Consider the following 25,557-nt stretch of genomic DNA (forward strand, 5'->3'; position numbering starts at 1 on the left):
ATATAAGTATATGCAACTATTTTGAAACATCGATCAGCGATAATATAAGATTTAAACGAAAAAAAAAAAAAACTTAACTCAGCAATAAGGTGAATAAAATATATGTAATATATGTACTTTAATGTACGTTCAAAATTATATTTATTTGTACAAATTGATATCAAATTCAAATCATTGTTTATTATAAATTTTATAAATATAATATAAATATAATATATATAAATAATATAATAAACAAAATCCTATTCAATTAATATTTTATTATACTGAATCTGATTTCAAATTATTATTTACTACAAATCCATTTTTGATATTAATAATTGATTAACGCTTGGCGATCATTATCAAGTGTTATATTTGAATTTTCCTTTAGTATAAAATATATAAAATCAAACAATAATAAATTAATTAATAAATTTGCACATAATTTAAAAAAATATATATAGAATAAAGTAAAAAAAAATACATAGAATATAAAATCTTCATATAATTTAAATAAAAATATATTAAAATAAATATAAGGGAATATTAACAATTATACTACATTAATTTCCAATTTAAAATTTAAATTATACTTCAAATTGTTATATATATTTTTGGAATTAAAATTTCGTGCATTTTAATTAATGATTACAATTTAATAGAAACATATTTAAAATAGTGTTATTATAAACTAGAGATTCAAAAGCTAAAACATTATTATAATGGAAGAAATTCAAAAACAAATTAATAAATTTATTAAAATTAAATCACTATTCTCAATGTTTCATAATTTTAAACATTGATAAATTCTCTATGAAATATCTTTTACACGTCATCTGGACAAGAATGAAGTTGCTTCTGATTTTGTACTTATAGCAGATTGCAAACTCATCATGGAACCCCTAAACATTAAATTATATAATTATATTTATGATATAGTAATTATATAAAAATTAAGAATTAAAGAAATACCTATAATGAGTTGAAGATAATGTCTCATAGAAGTACATAAGTTGTGCTTTATGGCTACTAATGGATGGAAGAAATTCTCCTGGATCATCTTGATTATGCCATTGTAATATATATATACCTGCTTCTTGCATTATGTGAGAACCCTGTATAAAAATAAATAAGTTTTATATAATTATTACGTATTATATTGTAAATTCCTTATAGAATCTTTAAAATTATTTAAAAAGAAAAAATTTAGCAAAATTTAAAATTTTTTATTTTTGATTTCTTGCTTTTGTTTGAAAAATTACTCTAAAATTACTTAAATTTTTTAATATTTGTAATTGAATATGCTGTACATATACTTATTTTATTTCTATAACTATTATTACTTTTATTACAAATTTGATAAGAGAAAGAAAATAATTTCGGAAATTAGTTATTTTTTATTTTCGAGTTTGAATATCATTCAATTCTATTATATGATTATATAGATATATTATATATTATATGTATGCTATATGTTATGTAAAATATTTTACATAACATATAGCATACTTGTGTTATATTATGTACAATAAGGAATTAGTAATAGGAGATTTTATGTAAATTATTATGTATTTTAATTGTACTTCTTATTTAAATTTTTTTTTATACTTACTTGAATACTTTCACCATCATGACAAATAATACTAGGTTCAACTTTAATGAAATGACCTTTTATTTCTTTTGTTTCTAACAGTTCTGCATCTTCATCTGTAACAGTTTCTGAAAAATTTATATTAATCATTTATACAATTATATACAATAATAATAAATGATAATAATAAATAATAAAATTATATACAATATATTACAAATAATAATTGTTAAAGTTAAATTTTAATCTGAGTACTAACAATTTTTTAAATATTTTTTTCATTTTAAAAGTTATATGTATAATTTTTTAAACTTAAAATTATTTTACATTTTATTGATATATACATACCTAAAGAAGGATTAATTGTATCATCATGACCTTGATAAAGTACGGTAAATATGATATTATGGCGCATTACATCAAAATCCCATGTTAAAACTGATCCTGGATCATTTGAACGAATTATTACACGATGAATTTGTCCACGACTTAAACTAATCGAATGATACAGATTATGTTCTTCTTGAATAGATGTAGGTTCTAATTCCATTTTATAAAGATGTTTGGGAACAATTCCTCCTTCGGTGATGTAAGTCTAATATAAATAGAAATATATGTTAAATATAGTTCTATTTATCTTATAATATATCTTATAATCCTTTATAAGTATTATAAAAGATAACATAATAAATAATGCATACAGTATTTATTTGTTATATATTTCGAACTTTTCACGCAAATACGTATGCATAGATATCATCCCCATCATTAAAAGGGAATCCCCATTGAATTCAGTAAAGTGAATATCAGGTATTTCAATTTTTTTTTTAATTTAATCCTTTTAAATATAATAATTAATAATTTTTCTTCTTCGTCTTCAATTTCAACGGGAATGCCCTTAGGCACCATTTTTTAAGTCCATAATGTATTACGTATATTTTACGTATATAGAAAGGAATAGCATAAGGAAACAAATTGGAGATATAACATGATGTGACATTTTTGTATTAATATATGTGTAAGTACATAATTTATGAACATATATGAACTGTAAAAATACTACCACTAATTCTCACATCACATACTTAAATTGATACGCAGTAAAAATTGAATAATTGCTGAAAAATCGACATCCAAATTAAGTACTTATAATAGCAGTTGTATAATAATATTATAATATAATAGTTGGATAAAAATAGAATACTTATAGAATATTTATAGAACAGTGAAAGTAAAATTTAATATAGACCAGAATACAAAATTCTTTTTATCCAATAAATAATCTCTTAATAATTTATTTATTAATATTAATTTAGATTGTCAATTATTCAATTTTTATTGTATAAAATTCTATGTGATGAATTTTTTCCTATAAAATTTCATAAATTTTTAGAAATACATATATGTAAAAAACTATTTTATATTTTATATATTTATCTTTATTGTGTTTTATCATATTTTTTAATAGCAATTTATACAATTATTGATAAAATATTGTAAAAAACGATGCAACTTTTTTCTATTCTAAAAGATGAAAATATCATCCGAAATAAATATCATTACATGAAACAGATATTATTAAATGCAAAATAATAATAATTTTGAAAAATATAAAGAAAAAGTTATAATATTATCTCATTTAATAAAAATGCCGATTAAATGTTTAATTGTTCTATACCTATTTAATATACCATATTATAGCATAGTATATCATTCATTATTATAACATAACACTTAATTACATTAATTATCAATTCTCACCTTATATCTTAATAATTATTAACTTGTTATTCTTTTTTTTCGTCAATTAATTATTTTTTATTTAGCCAAAAATTTAGTTATAATATCTAATATCTTATTAATTCTTTTATATATGATTTATATGAAATTCATAAAAAGAATAAATGAATTCATATATTTAATTACATTTTAAATTAACATGATACCTAGAATTTAGTATTTTCGTGCATCAATTAGATAACATTTTACATGTATATTTCTTCTTCTTTTTTTTTTTTTAATTATTAAATCAATTAATTATTAAATTAAAGTATATTTTCAATAGGTGCAAATATTTCATAAAAAAAGATAATAATGAAACGTAAACAACACAAAATATAACTACAATTTTCAACAAATAAATCAAAGATATAAAAATCCTTACGTTATTAGCAGTTGCGTTGAATATATAATATCTTCGAGGTACCATACCATATATCTCGCACACATTGTCCTACCATATTAAAATATATTATTGCTAAGTATAAAATTTAATACTAAAAAATGTTAATCACTGGAAGTACTAATTCTTATATTACTTTTTACCGCATATAAATGAAAACATACACGTTCACATCTGAGAGAAAGATATGTTTTATTAATATTAAAATTACATTTTATACCTAAATCAAGAATCAATAAATTATAATAATTCATTCTTACCTCAGACGATCCTCCAAGAAAATCTGGCATAAATTCAGGATCAATATAATCACTTAAATTGCCTGGACCTTGTTCTTGATAATTGGTGCCACAGTAAAATATGAACTTTTTTCTTGTATTTTCATCTGTGTGTGAAAATTAAAAATATTAAAATTTTATACATAAAAATTACATATAATAAGATATTATTTTTTTTATTAATATTATTAAAAATATTCGAGTTGATCTGTTAAGAAATAATAAAATGTAGATAATTTAGTAATGTTAAAGAATTTATTTTTCTAAAGCAATTCTATTTTTTTATCAACGTCGCTTTGTCAAAATCAACTTATATTTAGATTTTTTTCTTTCATCTTTTTCTTATTTACTATATAAATTTAAAGCTTAGAATACTTTAAACATATACAACACAATATATAAATGTATAAAATATATTTATTTCTTAAAAATAAATAAATTAAAAACAATAGTGGTAAATCAAATATTATTTTTAATTATAAGAATAAAAAATTAAAATTTTAAAAAAATATATTATATATTATCTGTAATTCTGTATAATTTCGCTAAAATTCTTTTAAGGATTTATTGAAATGTAATGTTTTTTTTTTTATTTTTGTTATTGAATTATTAATTAATTTAATATTTATAAGAAAATTGATTTATTTTCTTATAAATCGAATTATTTATAAATAAGTATTATTGAAAAATAAACTCATTAATAGATATATAATTGTGACATCTATGATTAGAAAATAATACTGTTATGTTTTTTTTTTATATTCGCGATATATTAAGGATTGAAACCTTTTTTCTTTCTTTCTTCTTGTTTCGGACGTCGAATAGTAAACATAGGTATGTAATATAATACATCTTTGTAATAATGTAATAATATACCTTTTATAGAATTAATAATTATAATTAGATATATTTAAAATCATTATTAATCAATTTATAATTCAAGATAAATTTAATAGCTGATTTATAATTTATTAATTTTATTATTAATTTATTTTATATTATCATAAAATCATGAATTTTGAATAATAATAATAATTCATTAAGAGAATCGGCATGCCGACTAAATTACGTATTAAGTAAATTTTATACAAAATTATTTTTATTTAGTTTTTTTTTTTAATACAAAAACTAAAAATCAGCAGTTATAATTTTGTTATTATTTTATTAAATGATATTTTTGAAAAAATATCATTTAATTATTATGGAAAATTATTTTGAATGAAATGAATATGAAAATGGTAATATTAAATGTAATAAAAGTTATTTCTATAATTATGTTAAAAATAAATAATTCTTTGAATTATGCCTCGTAAAAATTCATTAAGGTAATAAAAATAACGTTCATTGAAATTTTAAATGTATTGATTCTGTAGATATTTAATAAAATCAAAAAGTGTTGACAGTCATTTGTTAAAGATAATAGGAATAGATTTAACGAAACTTATAAAGATTCCTATTGCTTTAAAGATTGATTAATTTTGAAAATAAGAATGAATATTTTTCATAGATCAAGAAATTATTTTATTTATTTATTTATAATTTTTATAATAAATTTTTAAATTAATACTTTTTATTTCGACAAATATTATCTCTAATAAAAAGACAATAATAACAATAAGATTTTTTCTTATCATTAGACAAAAATTTTTTTATAAAGATTTTTATTAGATCAAAGATTTTTTGTTATTAGATATTCAATCACTGGGGATAACTATCAAATATTTAGACTACAATTATTTTTAATGAGTAACTGAAAGAGAAAATATAACTAAAATAGTTCGAAGATTAAGCTATAGACAAGGACAAAGTTAACCGGCTGAACAAATCACTGGGGAATATGTGGATTAAAATAAGTATTTCAAAATTTGGTATGTTAAAATCCATTTTTTATTAATAAAATTAAATGTAAAAATAGATTTTTTAATTTTTTCTGCTATTTCTATAAATACTTTTATATGAAGGTATATATTTATATGAAAGTAAGCTAAAAATTAATATTATAATAATTAATATTTTAAAATATACTTTATATTATATATTACAAAGTAATTACAAATTTATATTTGTATTATATATTAGAAATTCAAACATAATTCATATCAATTTCTTTATACAAATATGATTTAATATCATATTAATTTTCTGTATAAATGTGGAATATTTATTAATTTTTTACATTTCTTAACATAGATTAAAAGTAATATAAGTAATAGTTTAAAATAATCAATTTTCAAATATATTAATTTTTTCTATATCGATATACATGCATTGTTTGCCCGCTGTGTCATTCAAAATTATAAAATTGTTTCTCTATGCTTCTTAATAGAGATTGAAAAACTAAAATAATCAATTTTTGTATGCATCAAATGCATTAATTTTCTATATATATATATATATTTTTTTTTCAATTTGATCTTCTTATTTTTTTTCTATTATTTATCTATTTTTCTTGTTTTTTTCTTCCTTTTTGATGGATGTATCCAAACATTTTGAATACTTCGAAAGAATTGCTTTCATATATTTCGTGCTTCAAACATTTTGAATAGTACGGAAGAATTGTTTTCATTATTGACAATTTTCTACAGTTAAGCTATTCAGATTAAATTGATTGAAACTCTACTTCATAAGTTTTTAATTTTTTTGCCAAAATACTTCTAAAAAAAATCAAATGATTATTTTAATGGAATTAAACAATTTAGTTTTCATATCGCTAATTCATTCATATGGGTGCTTTCTAAGAAGCTTGCAATCTTATCGAAGGAATGTATTCAGCTGTAACAAGCGAGAATAGATTTTTTTTCAAATTTGTAAAAATAAAATGAATAATTATATTAAAACAATTCTTCACCTTTTTGATCATGTATCAATATAATGTATATGCATATTCTGTGTTTTTTAATTTTCTTCTTTATACTAGAAATTTGTCTAATAAATTATTCGTTTTTATCCAATAGTAAGTTGAGAATAATACCAATTTTTACGAGAGTTGTTCAGAAATATATATTCTTCATGAATGATAATAAATTATTGAATCAATTACATATTTTGACATTTAAATTTCAAATTATTTTTTGGGGAACATCGCTGGATTACGATTTCTTCATTGATTGCATTCTTTGTTGTTATTTTTCTTTTCTAATGGCGTTTAAAATGATTACAATAATTATTGTTCTTTAATTTTCGTTCCTTTTGAAAAGTACATTGTAAACAATTCTATAATTATTTTTTGATTTGATATTTCAGTACTATGAGAAAATTCTTATTTCTTGTTAACCATATAATATTTATCTTGAGTATTTTTTCAACAAGAAGAATTAGATGATAATACAATCTTTAATTTTTTTTTTGGCAAAATATTAAAGAAAATTTTACAACTATTTTTTAATTTGATTTCTTTCGGTATTATTATAAAAAAATAATTATTTAAAATAGCTAAGAGTTGTGATTGTTCATTTCTGCTAGGTGATGGATTTTCATTGATATTATTAACACACTTGCACATTCTTGGAATAAAAGAGTAGATGAAATCATAAATCAAAATCATAATTAAAACATTATTCATTATCATATACAATCATACACGGTATGTATTATTTAGTTAATTGAAATCTTTGAATAAAGTTAAATTAAAATTACAGTTACAACTTTTATTCAAAGCTACATTTAATTGTTCTTTGATGCTTCGAATAATGAATAATAGTTAAAATAATTTTATTTATTATTTTTTTTATTAAGATTTCCATCTGTATAATATAGTCATAACAGAAAGTAATATAGATATGTTCTCATTGAACAAGAATTATTAGTACGATCTAATTACAACCGAATGAAAATATATAATCTCATTCTGACAGAATGCAATATAAAAATGACGTAATTGAATAAAAAATAAAAATTGTAAAATATAAATAGATAATATCTGAAATATTTTTTACTATAAAAATACTATAAGTATACAATATTTTTATTGATTTAAGATCGAATGAAATTGTTATAATTTTCAATTAATTAAAAAATAGCAGTAATTTTTTGATTATTATCTTTTCTATTTTAAAGAATAAAATAAAAAATAATTATAAAATGAAATAAAGCTTTTATTGCATATATATTTGCATAAATTTTTATTTTCATGAAAGTAGAAAAAAATTACAATTAATTATTTATACTTTGAAAAAAAATATGACAAGCAAATTTTATATTATATAAATTAAAATTAAAATCGTTAATGAAGTTGTTCTATATTGTTACTTAAAAATTGAATTTTGAATATTACATTGAGCAATATGATAAATAAAAATTCAAAATAATAAACAACAACATCTTTAAAGAAAAAACAGCAAAAAGAAGTTTTATATATATATATATATATATACATTAATATGTACATGTATAATGAAATAATATATTAAAATATTAGAATAATCTTTTTATTGCACAAAAATACAATGGATATTCTTCCAATAAAATAATGATTCCAAGCATAAAAGTGAATAATTAAAATAAAATAAAATAAAATTTTTTGAAAATAATATAAAATAATATATTGAAATAGTTTCCATGAAATTTAAATTCGAATTCTATGGAACATTTATGCATCTTATAAAAAAAATAAACTTTATAAAATGTATAACTTGAATCGCCATAAAAATATATTATATACAATAAAATATTTAGAAACTCACATAGCTTCAGAAACTTATCATGTCAACATAAATTATTTTAAAATATAAAAAAATGTAGAATATATTAACTTATTTTTATATTTTATATAAGAAAAAAAAGCTGATTGATTAATTATCTAAATCAAACGCGAATCTTCCGCTTGTCAGGCAATTGTTCTAACTATTAAAAACTACCTAGAATCGACTAACAATTCTTTTTCTCTTTATCTATATAATAATTATAAAAATAAACAAATGAAAGATATTGATGCATATATTCCTATATTTATTCTATTAATTATTATGTAAAAAAATTATGTTAATCTACAAAATTATCTACAAAAAAAGAAATAATTTAAAAATTAAAAAATTAGTAACTGTTATCAATAAAGTTAACAATTTCATTCGATTTTTGTTCATAAATTCATATTGAAATTGATATGTAATAATGATATGATTTTATAAAATTTGATTATTTACTTACTTATAAACGTGCTTATCAGCGTCCACAAAATAGGAAAACATCTAGGTGCTCGCATAATTAAAACTCTTCCCATTGTTTCTGGATAATTTATTTCAACGATTTCAATAATATGTAATAAAGCCTAAAACAAAATATAAAAATAATAATTTGAAAAGAAATTGTTTACCTTTCAATTTCAATTTGCTATGTGCATATTATATTAAGTGAGAATAATATGAAAAAAATAAAATCTAAGTATGTAAGTAATAATGCATATTATTATTATTATTATATACTTATTAAACAAAAAATATATTATAGATTATATTAAATAAATTTTATGTACCTTTATACCAGGTCTCCATAAGTGGCGCATATTTAGACCTTCAAGATCTATAAGTAAACACCATTGAGAAACTGGATGACCAGAAACAGCAGTTGCTTCTTCCATTAGAACTAATCCTTCTTCACAAATATGTAATACCTATAATAATTCTGAACATTATAAGAAACTATATAATATAATATACAATTTTATCATATAAATAAGATTTACCAGCATCAATAAATCATCTTCTCCAATAGATTTCAATAATCCTTTTACATCCATTTGCCCCATTCTTAAAATATATAAAGGTTGACCATCTATAAATTAATAAATTTTACTATTTTATTATTATTAAATTACTATATTTGTTCTGATAAGATCTAATAATAATAATAAAAACTTTAATAAATAAATATAATAATAAATATGAATTAAAAAAATTTTTCTTAAAAAAATATTATTTTTAACACAGTTATAAAATAGATATAATTATAATTTTTATGCAGCATAAAAAACAATAAAAAAATATTTATTGCATATAAAAATTCAAATTTCACATACAATATTTATATGATAAATCATTGAATAAATCATTTAATGTAATGATTTTTAATATATATTTTATTCTATAATAATTAAGAAATACATGTACTTTTTTATATTATTGACAAAAAACTAATGACTATAAATAACAATAGAAATTAAAAATACCTTTATCAAAATAATGCCAGCCACCAGGAAAATAATCTTTTACAACTTGTGGTACTTCATATTCTTCAAGTAGTTTATCTATTTGGTGCTTTTTTCTCCAATGTAATGTTTGTGTTAGCATTTCCTTTGCTTTTTCAATTGAAAATTCAGTTGCTCTTAAAAATCTCAAAAGTGTTGCGTCTCCCGGTACTGAACTTCCCCGCAATTCTTTTATGCCTTGTCGTAATTGAATAAGTTTGCTTTCTTGCATCATATCAAGTTTTCCTAAGTATCTTTCTATGTAATCTGAAGATAACTGCATTTCTAAAATTATATTTTTTTTATTTAAAATTTTAATATAATTTCAATATAATTTTTCATATTTTTAACTCAATAAATTTATAAATATTGCGTATAAAACAATAAATAATATAATTTAGTATACCTCTATTTTGTAATTTATTGTCTGTATAAGAGTAAGTTTCTTCTTGATTAAGAGATTCTTGATTTTTTACAATATTTCTAAAAAAAGAAATAAATAAACTGATATATTTATTATTATACAGATATTTATTTAATTAATTTTTTTATATAAAAAATAGAAAATCTTTGAAAATAGTAATAAAATTAATAAAATTAGTAATAAAATTAAAAATATAAATTTATTTTTTAGAATTTTAAACTTACCCTTCATTCTTTTCAGACATCTCATTTGGATCTTTCCATGGAGCTACATATATAATACCTTCCTCCTTCAATTGATTTATAAAATATTCAATTATCTCTTTACCCTAAATAATATTCATTATATAACATTCATATATTTCATTAAAATAGGAAATATTATTTTAAGAAAAACATTATCAATACCTTGGCAATATTTTGAGCATATTGTTTCATTGCTAATTTTTCCATTGAATTTTCAAATCCAAAAAAATTTTTAATATCTAAACTTGCAGTTTGTTCAAAACATGTCCATTCTGAATTCTCAGGATGAACCTATAATTATACAAAATTAATTCTTCTCCAACATTCATTCTTATAATTTACATTAAATTAATATTATATAATAATATATTTTTTTATTTAAAAAATATATTATATAAAGATACTTTATTTATAAAATATTAAAAATTATTTGATTAAACTAATTATATTAGTTTTTTTTATATTTTTTTATAAACTTTACATAAATAAAATCACAACTAATAAATTAATTTAAAAACTTTACATAAACTTTATATTTTTATATAAACTTTACATAAATAAAATCACAACTAATAAATTTTTTTATATTTTTTTATATTTTTTTATAAACTTTACATAAATAAAATCACAACTAATAAATTAATTTAAATACTTACAAAATACCTGCACTTTTCGATAACCGTTACTCTGGACGAAAAACTTTCATTGTATGCTTCTATTTCTAGAATACTATTTCGTCGGTCTAAAATATTTTTTTGAATAAAATAGACAAAATCTACACCAATGATCTGAAATAAGAAAAAAGAAAGTATATAAAATATTGTAGTAGAATATATAAATTATATAATTTAAATATTATAATATCATTATCATATTTTAATAATTGATATGAAATAATTTATTATGTTAATCAAATCTAAATTTTTGAATTACAAAATTTAAATATTATATACTACATCATTGAACTCGTTTTAAAATAATACATTTTAGAATTATATTAACTTAAAAAAAATTTGATTAATTAACGAACTTTTACATATACGTACTTTTTTTAAAATATATGGAGCTTCAACGTTTAATTTACATCGCCGTTCCGTTATTCTAATAGAACCATTTTTACTTTCTTCATCAGAAACTATTTCGCAACCAACAAAAACAGGAATTTGCGGACAGGTCGGAAATCTGCGCTCATATGCCTATAAATAAAATAAAGATTTATAAGAATTAAATGTAAAAGCTTTCATAAATTAGTATTAAGAGTACATGCAAAAATCATAAAATAGAAAACGTAAAAATATTATAAAATGAAATTTTAATGTATAATATAACATATAAATTTACAAAAATTTATTGATAAAAGTAAGCTTTAACTTGCTCTTTCTTAAGTCAAATAGCAATGCACTCTATTACAATGTTTTTTATATAACATATTTATATTTTCAATATATCAAGTTGAAATTGACATTTAATAATTTATTTATTATTTTGTATATATATGTGAAATGGATTTGTATGTATGTACATGTGCGTATTTTCATTATTTTTTTTATATTTTTTAATTTTCATTGGTATTTAGAGACAGAAAAGACAAGAGAAAAGAAGAGAAGAGAAGAGAGAGAGAGAGAGAGAGAGAGAGAGAGAGAGAGAGAGAGAGAGAGAGAGAGAGAGAGAGAGAGAGATTCAAAATTTACCACTTTAGAAAAATACTTTTTTATATAAAAATACTAATAAATTGTTTTTCATATTTATAACCAATATTTATGATTAATATATTTTGTACTTTCATACATATATAAATATAAATTTAATATAATATATGATACTATTATTAGTACAAATTTTAATAAATGAAGTACCATCCACTAAAAAATTTTATATTTTCGCTTATAAAAGTAATTCTATAACTATTTTCAAATCTTTATCATGCAATGATTTTGACAATTTCATATTCTGATTTGCTTACTGAAATGTATCCATTGCTCGCTGGTGTTTAACTTAGCTGTAGCAACTTGCAAGCTCGCATCATGACAATTAAGGAAGATACTTCAGGAATTGTCTGCTGATATTTGCCTTCTGCTTTCTTGAATCTGAATTGATGATGAGAATGAGAATCAATGAAAGCGAATGATATAATGAAATGTAATTTAATATTGTGTATTCTATTGCAATCTTTGTATATAAAATTTAAAATCTGAAATCGTATATATGGATAAAAAATCGTAAAAGCGGAGGAAAGATTTATGATATTATAAAGAATATTGTGATATTTCGATGATATGATTTATGAATCGAATGTTTAGATGAATTTTTTTAAAATATCAAATAGATATATGATTTAAATAATTAAATCGAACTAAGATTGTAAAAAATACAAGAATATATTTACATAGCAATCAAGATCAAGTACAAGACATATAAAATTATATAAATTTATTATTATCGTGTTCTTTATGTATATAATGTATATTATTTAGAAAATTGCTCAACATAATATTATCATATGCATATATATAAAATAAAAAATAAATATATATATAAATATAAAAGCATTTATAATTAGTCACAATAAAACTATAAGATACATATGTTAATTTTGCAAAAAATTAATACATAGAATTCATTTTTATATATTTTTATATTCACTAATAATATTTATTATTATTCTTATTTTTTATAATTTCTAACATTTTTTTATAGATATAGATTTAATTACTCATATAGTAAATGTTTAATAAAACAAATAAATTGCATATTATTAAATAGCATATATAGAATAAAAATGATGCAAGTTTTAAATGTTAACATGTTAAAAAAATATTCAAATAACAATAATGATTTTATGAAACAGTGCGATATAATAAATAAAACAATTTTAAAATCTTATCTATCAAGAATGAGAAAGAATGTTGTATCTAGAAAATAAAACGATATATTCTAATGACATTATAACAAATTCTAGATCTAAAATATATATAATATTAATTATAATTTCAAATAGTTAGTCTGTATAAAATTAAATTAATATTTAATAAAAAATTAAAAAAAAACTTATTAAAAAAAAATTATAAAATTATTAAAAATTATATTATAAATATTTTTAAGATAAATTGAATTTGTTCGGATGATTATCTCAAGAGATTATAGGATTATCATTTAAGAAAAGAAATATATTTCGAAGAATATATTGTATATATATATATATATAAACAATATATATATATATATATAAAGCTAAAAAATATATAAAAATAGTAATTTCATTAATAAATTGAAATTATTATTCACTAAATTAATAAGATGAGGTTATGTATGGTATTTCGCCGTTTGAAACATAAGTATGCGTACATCCAAAGATGATACGATAAATCGAAAAACAAGAGATATTGTAAATGTTAAAAAGTATCATAAAAAATGCAAAAAAAATAAATTTTGTATAAATTATAAAAATATTCTGGTAATATTCATTAAGAATCTAAAGATTCAACAGATACATAGCCAGCATCCGGTTTTTGATTATTATCTCTAACACCGAATGACTAAAATTTTATTTTATCCTTCTTTTATTCTTACACTTTATAATATCAATCTATATCGTTATGTTTTCACTGTCAATAAGGATACCAGTGATTAAATCCATTAAAGGATTTATAAAAGCGAATACGGATCTCAATCTAATACAATTGCCAAAATCAAAACCCAAAAATTTTATTGAAATCTTATAAAAATATTATATTTTATTTTAAATTATTTATTGGTATGCGATTTTTTTACATTTTCAAACGTAATTAAAAATATAATTTAATGAACAATATTTTCTTTTTCATTGTATAGTATATATTGCTTGATATTTTATGGAATCATCTTACAGAACATTTTGGGATTAATATTATTCTTTTATATATATATGTATAAAATTTTATATATGTGAAAATTTTATATATATGTGAAAAAAAATTTATAAATAGATTGTATGAAATGATATTAATAAATTATTATTTCCAATCAGTTTTAATTTATTTTATCACTTATATTTGTTGTAAATTTCTATCTCTATATTTGGCTTATGTCTTTTCTATTTCTTTTATATGATAAAATATTATTAGAAATAAATATTTCAATACATAAAAAAAAAAGAAAAAAATACAGCTTATATTATAAAACATAACATATAATGAACAAGAATTTTTCTATAATTAAAATTATTGTAATAATTGCAAATGAATACTCCTGATTAATATTATAATATATATCTTAGATGTATAATTAAATAGCAAGATGCATAGTGTTAAATATAATGTATAAATGATATGTAGGAATAAAAAAATTATGCATTGCTCAATATAAATTTAAAACATTATTACAAATATTTAAATAAAATAAAGTTAATTTTTTTTTGTTATTAAAAATTTGGCTGTGCTATTGATTTCAAAAAAAGAACAAGTTACTTGTGATTTGTATTTTAAATACAATATAAATAATAAGGAATTCAATAATAATGATAAATATAGAATATAATAATAAAAATATAAAATAAAATGTAAATGAACTATTTTTAATATCATTATTTTAATTACTATGCACAGCAAAAAAAAAAGCTGAATAACATAGAAGCAAGAAAAATATATATAATCTGGTCTCTTAGTTGTTATAGAAAATTATACAATCTTTATATATATGAAACTTTTTGACAAAAGTTTAATAATATTATCTTTATGATTATATAAAATGCATTGAAATGACTAATTAATTTACATTTCTTTTAATTACCTTTTTTTTGCTTTGCATAATATATGGTATTAAAATTATATTTTAATTTACAAAATTTGAATTATTAGCATCAACATTTTAAAACAAATATATCCATTTGTTTTCAAATTCAAAAATTAACTAATAATGAGTTCATTTTATTAATTTACATATTGTACGTAATTTAATATTTAATCTATGAGTTACGTACATAATATACATATATTATGTTATATACTAAACATAATACAATGATTTAAAAAACAATATAAAATATAAAATAACACAAATAATTTATATATCTATAATATTAAGATAAAATAAATGTATTAGATACTATTACTATTAAAATAAAAAAATATATAATAAACGCACCATCATCACGAGTGGAAAAGGATGCTTATACACCCGAACAGGCGATTGATATTGTTGAACCATATCACGTCTTCTTATAAATTGACTGCTAACAAAAACTGTAAAAATATAAATAGAACTAAATAGAACTATTATAATGATTAATTTAATTAAATAATAATTAAATATATTAACTGACCGAGAAAAAATAAATTTTATAGGTTATAATAAGTCAATTTTTAACCTTCTTTTATTTCATTTGTCAATATCAATGTCTCTTCACTTTATAATTATTAAAAAATATTTCAATATGAATTATAAATTATGCAACTTATAAACAAAAACTTGATATAATTAATATTTCATTATATATTATACAACACAGAAACAAAATAACATAAATATCACAAAAACAGTTTTTGCTAAATGGCACAAATATAGATTACAGTACAACCAATGAGCACAAATCATATATGTCCCTAGACTAGAACCAATCAGAAAGATTACATTAATTAAAATAGATAACATTTAAATATTTAAATAACTTTAAAACAAATTATATATTTATAACTATTTATTGTTTAAAAAATCTAAAATATAAAAAAATATATACGTTTGTTTAACATAATTAGATATTAGTTTCCGGTGATACCTAACCTATAAAAAATTTATTTTATAATTTTTAATTTATAACACTTTATAATATTGAAGCTTATAAAATTTATTAATTATTATTTTATATATTATTAATTTATAATTTAAAAAGAAATTATTATTGACATTATTTTACATTATCTAGTAGATAAAAGTCTTTTTAGATGAAAGGTATTTATCGATCGTTTCAGACGAGTATATATATACGAGTATAATGCAAACACCAAAACTTTAAAAAAATAGACATCTCATGTATGAAAATTGTGTATACAATAATAAATAATAATAAGCTTTTTCAAATTTTTTTAAAAATGGGAATAGGTAAAAGTCAGTTTTCTGAAGATGAACTACAAGATTATCAGGTACTATTATTTAATAATTGAATAATTCATAAATTTTATTTATATTTTATATTTTAGGATTTGACATATTTTACGAAAAAAGAAGTTTTGCAGTAAGTATATTTATATCATTTATATAATATATCTATAATATATCTATTTAATAATATCTTAATAATTACATTAATAAATTAAAAATAAACTATTTAAAGATGTGCTTAAATTTCAAAATAAAAAAAATTTATTTATTCAAATTATAATATTAATAATATTAATAAGATTTTATTGTAGTAATATTATATTTTTTTATAAAATTATTATTTTGTATCAAAAATCAATCAAAAATCAATTTTTATATTTTTATATATTATTTTTATATTTCAAATAAATTATTTATAAAAAATTACTAATTAATGTTTAAAATTTTTATTTTGTATGATAGTGCACATCAAAAGTTTAAAGCACTTGCTCCAGAAAAAGTTGGTCATAACAGAAATGCAAAACTTCCAATGTCTAAAATCTTACAATATCCTGAATTAAGAGTAAATCCCTTTGGAGATAGAATTTGTAAAGTTTTTAGTTCAAGCCAAGATGGAGATTGTACCTTTGAAGACTTTTTAGACATGATGTCTGTTTTTAGTGATGCAGCTCCAAAAGCTGTCAAAGCAGAACATGCATTTAGAATATTTGGTAATATTTATATCTTATTTTTCTTATAAATTTTATTTCTATATAATTATTAAGTTATAACATATTATATGTAGATTTTGATGGAGATGATATGCTTGGTATTGGAGATTTAAGACAAGTAGTAGATAGACTTACTGCTCCACAAAGATTAAATGAAACAGATATACAACAAGTTCTTCAATATATACTTGATGAAGCAGATTTAGATGATGATGGTGCACTTAGCTTTGCAGAATTTGAACATATTATAGAAAAAAGTAGTGATTTTTCAAAGTAAGTAATCATTTATGATATGAATTTATTAAATTACACATTGAATATGGTATTTAATATTCATATTTGTTTTTAGGAGTTTCTGCATACGTTTATGAAATATAGAATATTAGTAAAAAGTAGTAAAAGAACAACATAAGACTGAACATTATATTATTATTGAAGTATTTCAATATACTCAATAAGCCTAATTATTATAATATTTAGTATAAAAAAAAAAATAATCTTATGAATTTAAAGTGTGCCAATATTTTCTAAAGGCCTACTATATTAAAAATAACTTTCTTGTTTTCTAAGGAATATAGTTATAGAATTGTCTTAAACTAAACTGCCATATATAACTAGTAATATACAATATAATAGTTTATTAAAATGTTTATTGACTTTAAATTAAATTTTTTTGTTTTAATATTTTGATGTAAATTCATGTTGTATAGATTAAAATATTTACATATATATAAAATTATTATCACAAATTATAAATATATATAAATATTTATAATATAATTTAATTAATTTATATAATTATATGTTATAAAATATAAAATTTTTTTTTATTACAATATAAAATATTATGATTAATATCCTATTATTTAATTGATGTTTATTTATTATACACATTATTATACACATACTAATTTTTAAAAAATATATGAATTTATATAGAAAGGAAAACTAATATTTATTTATTGATTTTTTTATTAATTTATATTAAAAATATATATAAGGTCAGCCACTAACAGTTGTTGTAGAAGTGCAATAAATTATTTATAGAATATTATTATAGAAATTAATTATAGAATAATATTTATAATAATTATTGAACAAATAATAGTTTGAAAAAAATTATGGCCTGTGTAAAGAATTAAAATATTATACTAACAGAATCGAAAAAGTTTTTTTACTTATTTGTAATTTTATATTGAAATTTAATTTTAATTCCAACCATTATTAAATATAAATTAACGAACACATTTCTTGAAAATATCGATTTTTTTTCGATATAAGTTATAAATCGAATTAATGAAAAATATCGATAACTACCTAGGTATCGAATCAATAAAAATCATCTTCATTCCTCAAAAAAATATTTCAATCACAAAATGATTATACCGTTCATATATTAAAAGTTATAGCATAAATTTATAGAAAAATAAAAATGATAAAAAAAGAATATATAATATATTATAAACGTTAATTTATTAGAAATTTTATTTTGTAAATATTTTGAATATTATATTAATTGAATATAATGTTTTATATAATGTATATAATTATAAAATGATTGTTGATGATTTAAATAATATTATATTATGAAAATAGCATATACAAATATTTTTAAATAAATAAAAAACATACAAAAACAATGGAACAATGTTTGAACTGATGCAACTTTTCAAATGCTTACAGCACATACAATTTTATTTTCATTAAAAAAAGAATAAATTAATTTTAACCTAATAACTTATCCAAAAGCAATTATAATGATATATTATAATATATTTTCTTAAATATGAAAAAGTTATAAATTTTTGAGGTTAATAACATTTTTTTATTTAAGTTGTGCAAATCTAAATTATTGTGTTTTTGTAAAATGAATTTAATACTTTCGACTACATAAAGAGTATTTATATTTTTTTCAATATTTTGTGCCTTTTAATATTCATAATTATGAAATATAATTTATAACATATATTTATTTTATTTATGGATTTGCTTTAATTAAATATTATTATTTTTCGATTTTTTTTAAAATTTCGCTTAAAAAACATAATTTAATATTTTAACATGATTATTAATAATATAGAAATTTTGTTTTAATAAGTATTGTCATAATGAAATTTGCTTTTAGTTATTGAATCATAATACTTACTTATGAAGTAAGTAATGTGTGAGATTAATAAGATTTTAATCCCCTGTGTACAATTATCGTTTTATCATTACTATTACATTAGTCTTTTATTAGCAATACAATTAATATAATATAACAATTAAAAAATTTAATACATGTATGAACAAAAAAAATCGTATAAAGTAATATATTTAATACTAGCTTAAACGTAATTATTTTATATTTAAAATTTTGAAAAAGTACTTCCTTTATTTATTACATGATTTTAGTTTGCATTTATTATTTTGAAACGTATTAAGAACATTTATATTATTAACAATAAAAAATATGAATACGAAATTTATTCTAATAAATTTTATTAATAAATAACAAAATAAAATTATGACTAGATCATAACAATTAAAAAATAAAATCTATATTAATATTTTCTAAATACCTGTATTTATAGAAAAAAAAATCTTTTAATTACCATATATTTCCAAAATCACATGATTTTTTTTAAAAATTATTACTTTTTGCAGTTTTGAAAAAAAATGTATTGTTGATTATTAAAATAAATAATACATTCTATATAATAGTTATCATTTGTATTAATAAATATAATTTGTTAAAGATAATGTAAAAAACATATATTTACATTTCTAATTACACATGGATAATAGAAAGAAAAATAAACTATATTTATTTATCTCAATAAGAGATAATAAAAATTACACAATGTAAAATAAATAATAAGTTATTTCATAGTTTTGTAAAATATTGAGCAAGAAGAGCATATAGAAAGAATAAAATAATGCAAATCTAAAAATTTTTACTGAGATTAAAATATTTTGTAGATTCTTAATATTGACTTTAGTATCGAAGGTATATTTTTATGAAATAATAATTTATAAATATAAAGTTTATCAATAAAGAAACATTAATTCCAAACTAACTACCTACATATTTTAATAAAATTATAAATAATATTTTTATTTGTGTGTGAAATTTTAATAGTGTATAGCTTTAGAATAAAGTTTTTTTAAAACCTGATTAATGTATTACACTTAATCATTTTTTAAATGGAAAACTGAAAAAACAATGAACGAACTCATAAGTATGAAACTGAATTATATATAGACTTGAAATAATAAAAACAATTAATTAATTATTTTTGTTAGCATTAAGTGTAACGTCCAAAGGTTCATCGATATTTTGCGAAGGACTGAGTTCTTGCTGGGGTAATTGATGAAATAAAGTGGCAATCGGTGTGTGTCGAGGTGGACCTTTCACAGTGAGATCCATTTCAGCTTCCTGCGGCCTATCTCTAACACTTAAATTGATATCTCTTTCTATTGGACTACCGCATATTCTTGGTGGAGAACCACAACCACATTTCATTCTCTCTGGAGATTTTTCACACGTCAAAGAATATCTGAAACAATAATTATTTTTTATATATAAGAATGCAAATTCAAGTAGAAATATAATACAGAAAATTATAATATAGAAGTAAAATACAGAGAAGAAGCGATATTTTTTTATTTTGATTTTTTTTTCAAAGTTATATTAATTATTAATTAATAAAATTCAAATTTATTATATATAATATAAAATATCGATATATTTAAAGGATAAAAAAAAATTATTTTGTTACCCGTGAGGAGGTGGCAAAATTCTATAATCTCTGCAAACGGATAAAGTTGAAGTGTCGGATATTTTGTCAGCATTGGTTGCCGTCAAAGATGGTCCATTGGTAGCAGAGGCAGAAGATGGTGGAGGCGGTGGGGGTGGCGGTGGTGGTGGTGGTGGTGGTGTCGTAGCATCAGGTCGTTCTAAAGAGGTTGTGGGTGGCGGCCTCAAAAGAAGAGGTGCCGCACTTCCTAATCCCAAACATCGCATTCTCCATGCATCTTGTAACAATTGCAATCGGGCTTGTTTTCGCCATTTTGCTCGCCGATTCTGGAACCAAACCTAAAACAACAAATAATTTTTTTTTATCTTTATCACATAAAATATATGCATTTACAAATATTATTAATTAATTTACGTTTATGAAATATAAATATTATGTATTATAATAAATGACATTATGCATTTAATGTTATTATTTGTTAAATTTTTTTAAAATAAAAATAAACATTTATAAATTCACATTTATTTACAATTATTATATTATTATATTATAATATAATAATAAACAACATAAATTATTCTAAATAAGAACTAAGATTAAAAAGATAAAGAAATATAAAAGAGATTAAGTTCTTAACAAATTATCATTTATTCTAATTCTATTAATTTGATATCAAAAAAAAAATAAATAAAATATGTAACAAAAAAATATTTATTTTTTTTAACCTGAACACGAGCCTCTGACAGCGAAATTCTAAGAGCGACTTCTTCTCTTAAGAAAACATCTGGATAGTGGGTCTTCTGGAAAAGTGATTCCAATTCTTGAAGCTGTTGTGGAGTGAAAGTCGTCCGATTGCGTCTCTATTCAGACATGATTAAGGATAATTAATAATCATACATAAATATTATTGTATTTTATGTTTTTTAATTTATAATAATTTTGATGGAAAATGAAATATGCAATAATATTACTATCTACATCATATGAAAGTTAAAGAATCGAATTAAATATTTACAGAAAAACCATAACTATACTATTTATTTATATATTCCTATTTTCACTTATGTTTTTGTTTCATTCTTTTATTTCATTCTTTCAAAGCCGAAGAAAATATTTAAAGAAATATCTAATGATATAATTTTTTTGTACTAGAAAACATGTGTATTACAAAATAATTTAATGTATTATGTTAAAAATAATACTATATAATTGAAATATAATTACTAATACAAATTAATCATATTATAATTCTGTAAATATTAGTAGTATGTTTTATATAATCTCTCTTTCTTTCAAATTAATCTTTTAAAAAAGAAATTAAGAAGATTATTTAATATAAAAATTTAAAAATTTTTTTAATTATGTAATGAATTTATAATGAATTTTTTTAAAAAGTGAAAATTTTACTTAGTAAATGTTTTCTTTTTTAGAGATAAATAAAATTAAATGTAAAAATAAATAGTTAAATAATATATATTTAAATTTCAATTAACAAGCAAAATAAAAATATAGAAGATATGAGAAAAATACTACTAACAATCAATGATTATTTATATAATAATTCATGAAATTTTATAGAATTATATAAATATAAAATATAATATAAATATAAAAAAAATTAAGAAAACTCTATGTGCATTTTTAAATCTTTATGAAATATACATTTATATTTAAAATTATAAATTGAGTAATATCTAAGATTGTTCAAGATCTACAATAATGATATCATATTTTACACATATTATATATATTTAAATAATATTTTACAAACATGCTTTCTAATTTACATGCTTAAGTACATGCTTAATGGATATAATAAATTTTTAAAAATTCAGTAAACAAGGAAGAGAAAAAAATACATGAAAAATATATAGGTTTAAAAAAGAAATAATGAAAATATTGACGAAAAGTATATTCGTTGAAATAAGAGACATAAATAATGAATTAATAAAAAATGTCCAATTGACAGAATTTTGAATATCAAAGAAACACATCTTATTAAGTAATTTTAGAAATACAAGTAATATGCATTATTTAAATTAATAAAAAAAATAAAATTAGAAGAAATAAATGATGATTGATATTTTTATTAACTCTAAGATTTCTTTAAGAAGTTTTTCTTATAACTTATACATGTAAAATTTGTTTTATAAATACATATTTCTATAATTTCACTTTAATTACGCATTACATTAAATTTTAATTTGAATTATTTTCATAATTCATAACATATCAAGAAAAATGATAAATAAGAAAAATATATTTTCTAAAATATTTATATCATTTATATATTTATATTACATTTATATTAATATCTTTGAATAATTATTAAAAAAATAATTTCTTTTTGATTTTTATTTTATTTTATAATATAATATTTTTTTTCTAATAAATTATTTATGAAATAATAAATTTTATGTATTATTTTGTATTGCGAATAAATAAATATATTTTTATGTCTATTTCTTTTAAATTCTTTAGTAGTAATTAGTAATTATTAATTAATTGTTTCTGAAAATTATAAATGATATTTTTTTATATGTAAAGCTTTAAAAAACCTTACAAATCACAAATTTTATATTACATAATATTGAAATGTAGAATATATAAATTGCCGCCAAAACAAATGAATCAAGTACAACCGTAAAGAATTAATGAAATGAATTAATGATTAATTTAATTAAAAATGTATAATAAAATGAAATATTTGTTTATAGACAGAAACATATTATATAGAAAATTATTAACAAGATTACAAATTATAAAAGTGTATAAGAAAAAAAAGGATTTTGAAAAGAAAAACTAGAAAATATTGAATATGTTTTGATTATTTTCAATAATATAAGCGTAAATATATGAAAATATAAAGAAAAAAGTAAACAGAACCAAAAAAGAAACGTACACTGACCTGACGACGTCTCCCAAACATATATTCGGTAAGTAAGTCAGCCTGAGGGCCCAGTGGTGATAAATACGGGCCTGCCATCCTGTTGTAATCAATTGTTCGACAAAACTAATAAGGATGTAGTTCTGCGACTTTTTTTTCTTAATAAATTTTTTTTTTAATCTGGAATCTCACTGCAAGAGAGTCGTTTTATCGTTCTCGATAGACGACACCGAGAAAACTGAAGTCTCCTTTCGAGAGTTCACCCTCGATCAAGCTCCGAGTTACGTGCGGAACGGGGGTTGGTTTATATCACGGGATTGGTCCGTCTGTTTTAGGGGCGGTACCACTTCCATGGAGATAAGTACACACCCCTCTTGTGGAAAATTCACTAAATCGTACCGCGCAGAATTTTTCCTTCAAAGAAGGACGATACCTGATTTTTGGTTCTTTCAAGATTTTCTTTCACTTTTTGGAATTTATGTTCTCAAAACTTTTCTTCGTTTCGCGTTTCATTCTATTTCTTAGTTAGTCATTTTTCCAAAATTTAATATCTATTTAACATTTTATTTTAACATTTAATTAAATTTTAACTTTCTTAATATTTTACTTTGATTTATGTTATAAAATGTTGAATTTATGTTATAAAATATTATTAATTAACATGAACAATACAAAACAAATCTAAATAAATAAAAAATAAATCGACAAATATAATCGACACATATATGAATAGATTAAAGTGAAATTTAATAAATGTAACATAAAGTATAATTAATAAATGCATAATATATATAATATAAATGTATAAATGTATAATATAATTAATTTAATTGTTATAGATGTATTTAATATCTAAAAAGTTATTTGGAGAAGTAAAATCTATTTTATTTTATATAGATTAATAATTTAATGGTATTTCTAGATACATTCATTTTTTATTTTATTTTGTAAAGTAAGTAATTAACAAATTAAAAATTTGTAATAATTTAATGAAATCATTAATATCAAATATATATTATCACTCAACATCATGGTGATTCTTAGAAATATTTAATATATTATAATACATCATAAAAAATAAGAAATGAATAAAATAATGAAAAAGAGAATTTAAAAAGTAATTAAACAATATTTATTCTTTTTATCAATATTAGAGACATAGATTAAAATATTTTTGTGACTTATTTTCACTTATTATCTTTTATTTTATATGATATCAAATTGCATGTATATTTATTATATGAACAATGAAATAATTTCAA

At 19.3% G+C, this 25,557-nt stretch overlaps 3 protein-coding genes across 4 annotated transcripts; 1 reads left to right on the plus strand and 2 right to left on the minus strand.

Moving 5' to 3' along the window:
• Positions 1-124: 124 nt before the first annotated feature.
• retm (real-time) lies at positions 125-16,441 on the minus strand. 2 transcript variants are annotated; one of them, XM_012494814.3, is made up of 17 exons: positions 16,183-16,441; positions 16,005-16,102; positions 11,930-12,079; positions 11,540-11,671; positions 11,046-11,174; positions 10,863-10,966; positions 10,621-10,697; positions 10,197-10,499; positions 9,714-9,802; positions 9,504-9,641; positions 9,179-9,299; positions 4,016-4,140; positions 3,738-3,806; positions 1,922-2,168; positions 1,595-1,701; positions 955-1,097; positions 125-884 (listed from the first exon to the last, which is right to left on the minus strand). In XM_012494814.3, the coding sequence occupies exons 2-17, from the start codon at positions 16,065-16,067 to the stop codon at positions 815-817; spliced, it is 2,067 nt and encodes a 688-aa protein (XP_012350268.2). In that variant the 5' UTR covers positions 16,068-16,102; positions 16,183-16,441; the 3' UTR covers positions 125-814. The 2 variants fall into 2 exon arrangements, with proteins under 2 accessions (XP_012350268.2, XP_086759395.1); XM_086903269.1 differs by lacking the exon at positions 3,738-3,806.
• Positions 16,430-18,616, plus strand: LOC100868234 (calcium and integrin-binding protein 1). Its single transcript, XM_003689625.4, has 5 exons — positions 16,430-16,999; positions 17,057-17,091; positions 17,421-17,668; positions 17,743-17,941; positions 18,018-18,616. Exons 1-5 carry the CDS (start codon positions 16,892-16,894, stop codon positions 18,037-18,039), a joined length of 612 nt encoding a protein of 203 aa, XP_003689673.2. The 5' UTR covers positions 16,430-16,891; the 3' UTR covers positions 18,040-18,616.
• A 2,017-nt stretch (positions 18,617-20,633) lies between these two features.
• On the minus strand, positions 20,634-24,535 carry LOC100872871 (uncharacterized). Its single transcript, XM_003689582.4, has 4 exons — positions 24,317-24,535; positions 22,134-22,268; positions 21,430-21,746; positions 20,634-21,207 (listed from the first exon to the last, which is right to left on the minus strand). Exons 1-4 carry the CDS (start codon positions 24,392-24,394, stop codon positions 20,937-20,939), a joined length of 801 nt encoding a protein of 266 aa, XP_003689630.1. The 5' UTR covers positions 24,395-24,535; the 3' UTR covers positions 20,634-20,936.
• Positions 24,536-25,557: the final 1,022 nt, after the last annotated feature.

Source organism: Apis florea, unplaced genomic scaffold (genome assembly GCF_048593485.1).
Source record: "Apis florea isolate Af1SG1 unplaced genomic scaffold, ASM4859348v1 contig_2291_pilon, whole genome shotgun sequence".
Taxonomy (NCBI): Eukaryota; Metazoa; Arthropoda; class Insecta; order Hymenoptera; family Apidae; genus Apis; species Apis florea.